The sequence below is a fragment of the Borostomias antarcticus genome (assembly GCF_949987555.1).
Source record: "Borostomias antarcticus genome assembly, chromosome: 6".
Classification (NCBI taxonomy): domain Eukaryota; kingdom Metazoa; phylum Chordata; class Actinopteri; order Stomiiformes; family Stomiidae; genus Borostomias; species Borostomias antarcticus.
Genome location: NC_140239.1, coordinates 6638417 through 6640916, shown reverse-complemented (window position 1 = coordinate 6640916; position 2500 = coordinate 6638417). Strand labels below are relative to the sequence as shown.

The 2500-nt window shown below is 52.3% G+C and overlaps 1 protein-coding gene across 3 annotated transcripts in view; it reads left to right on the top strand.

Moving 5' to 3' along the window:
* LOC311310790 (transducin-like enhancer protein 1) overlaps positions 1 to 2500 on the top strand; it is a gene marked incomplete at its 3' end in the record, with an annotated part of 18026 nt that overhangs the window by 9148 nt on the left and 6378 nt on the right. For all 3 annotated transcript variants that reach the window (XM_084440354.1, XM_084440352.1, XM_084440353.1), the window contains exons 9-12: positions 1133 to 1246; positions 1365 to 1418; positions 1580 to 1732; positions 2233 to 2371. In XM_084440354.1, coding sequence (XP_084296480.1) covers positions 1133 to 1246; positions 1365 to 1418; positions 1580 to 1732; positions 2233 to 2371 — 460 coding nt within the window. The remainder of the gene's footprint in view (positions 1 to 1132; positions 1247 to 1364; positions 1419 to 1579; positions 1733 to 2232; positions 2372 to 2500) is intronic.

The window sequence follows — 2500 nt, the reverse complement described above, 5'->3', positions numbered from 1 at the left end:
TCCCCTCCCCTCCTCCCTTCCTCCTCTCCTCCCTCCTCTCCTCCTCTCCTAGCCTGTTTGTGGCTCCTGGATGCCCATTTCATTGACAGACGGGGGCCATGATGGACTAAGGTGACGGGCTAATCCACACACAATGGCGGCCGTTAGACGGGGCCTGGGAGGAAGTAGCACACACTCACCAGGATTCACACACACACATCCACACACACACACATCCACACAAACACACATTAAAGCACACACTCAATTACACACACTAATGCACACACTCAATTACACACACTCTCTCGGACGTGTACACACACTCACACAAATGCGCACACTCGATTACACACTCTCCCCAGGACACACACACACACAGTCTGTCCTCTAGCCAGCCATTAAAGCTTGTCAAAGCCAGGATAGGGAGCACTGATTAGAGCCTGAGAACCACTCACAATAATCACCACCTTATCTTTGTGTCTGTGTGTGTCAGTCAGTCTGTGTGTGTGTGTGTGTGTGTGTGTGTGTGTGTGTGTATGAGAGAGAGAGATGTGTGTGTTAGCGATGACTGTGCAGACAGTGAGTGTGTGTGTGTTATATCCATGCTGGGAAGACCTCCTCTTCTGTGATTCAGCCTGCAGAGAGGGTGTGCATGCATGCATGCGTGCGAGTGTGGTTAACCCATGGTCTCTCCGAGGGCTGGAGTGTCTAAAGTGGTCTACAGCAGCCGGCTGGAGGGTCTATGTAGTGTACGAGGGGGCGGGGAACCATGAATCGTGGCTTTCTTTGACTGACTGCTTCACCACCCGCCCCTAGAGAGAGGTGCTGGTCCAGGTCCATGTGTTTTTGGGTTCATGTTGCCTTAGTCAGAAGGTAGTGATGGGAGGGGGGGGGAGGGGTTTGGGGGAGTTTTGGTTGGGTTGGGGGGGCCACAGTCTGACCAATGGGGATAGGGCTCTCGGCGTGATACAGAAACACAGCTGACGGACTAACGGAACAAATTCATTCTTCCTCTCCGTCCAGAGTAACTCTTCATCGCTCCTCCTCTTCCTCTCTCTCCAGAGTAACTCTGATCTTCATCGCTCCTCCTCTTCCTCTCTCTCCAGAGTAACTCTGATCTTCATCGCTCCTCCTCTTCCTCTCTCTCCAGAGTAACTCTCTGCTCCCAGACAGTCTGAGGAACTCCGACAAACGGCGTAACGGACCAGAGTTCCCCAACGACACCAAGAAACGCAAAGTAGAGGACAAGGACTCCAGCCACTACGTAAGTGTGTGTGTGTGTGTGTGTGTGTGTGTGTGTGTGTGTGTGTGTGTGTGTACATGCTTGAGTGTGTGTGTGTTTTCATGCACTTGGCTGAATGGATGTTTTGTCCCTCCTACAGGACAGTGATGGAGAGAAGAGTGAAGATAACCTGGTGGTGGATGTCTCCAACGAGGTGTGCGTGTGTGTGTGTGTCTGTGAGGAGACTGAGCGTGTGCGCCTAAGTCACGAGCACCTTTGTAGTAATAATCTATATTTGGGGACAAGGCAAAGTTTCTTTATCAGTTGATTGGCTGGTCAAGGTACTCGATCCTAACCACTCCCCTCCTCCCACAGGACCACTCCTCCCCCCACGGCACGCCCCTCCCCTCCCCCAGGGAGAACGGGCTGGATAAGACACGCCTCCTGAAGAAGGACCCGTCCTGTAGCCCCGCCTCCTCCGCCTCATCCGCCAGCTCCTCCTCCCTCAAGTCCAAAGAGATGGGCGTGGTAGGGCCGCGCAGCGTTCATGTGCACCTTGGAAGCTCGCAACCAGTTGTGAGGTCGTATTTACGACATGCACGCATTCAAGTGCTTTTGCTCGGAAAGAGCAACGAAACGTCAACAAACATGGATGCCAGAACGAAGGCTGTTTTTTGTGGGTGATTTATAACCAGCGAAAGCAAGTAGCTCAGAGCTGCTTTCGGTTTCAGCGGCAGAATGAAAATAAATATGTTTGTACCATCAATTGCTGCCAGGGTTTCCATTCTTCCCGCCATTTTTGCTCTCCAAAACGTCATGCAACGTCGCAACTCGGAAACTCGGGTATCAACGTTATTTCTCAATTTTCCACTCATAATTACGACTTTGAGGGGCCGTCCATGTGCTCATAACTCGTAAATACGATATTTCCGAGGTGCATTTGATAGCTTGATAGGGCCAAAATAACATAAATTAAATGAAGTATCTGGGATGTGACTGACTGTGATTGGCTGTTCCCCCATTGGCAGCGTGACAAGGCGGGAACGCCCGGGCTGAAGTCGAGCACGCCCACTCCCCGAGGTGACTCCACCCCCGGGCCCAGTGCCACGCCCACTCTCCGGCCCAGTCTATCAAAGCCCCCCTCCATGGAGCTGCCACACCCACCTAGTGAGTAGGAAACGACCCTAATTGGTCGACTTTGCCAACTCTCCTCTCCTCACTTGTGATTCTCTCCTCTCTCTCTCTATCTCCTGTCCTCTCCCGCCCTAACTCTCTCTCTCCTATCCTAACTATCTC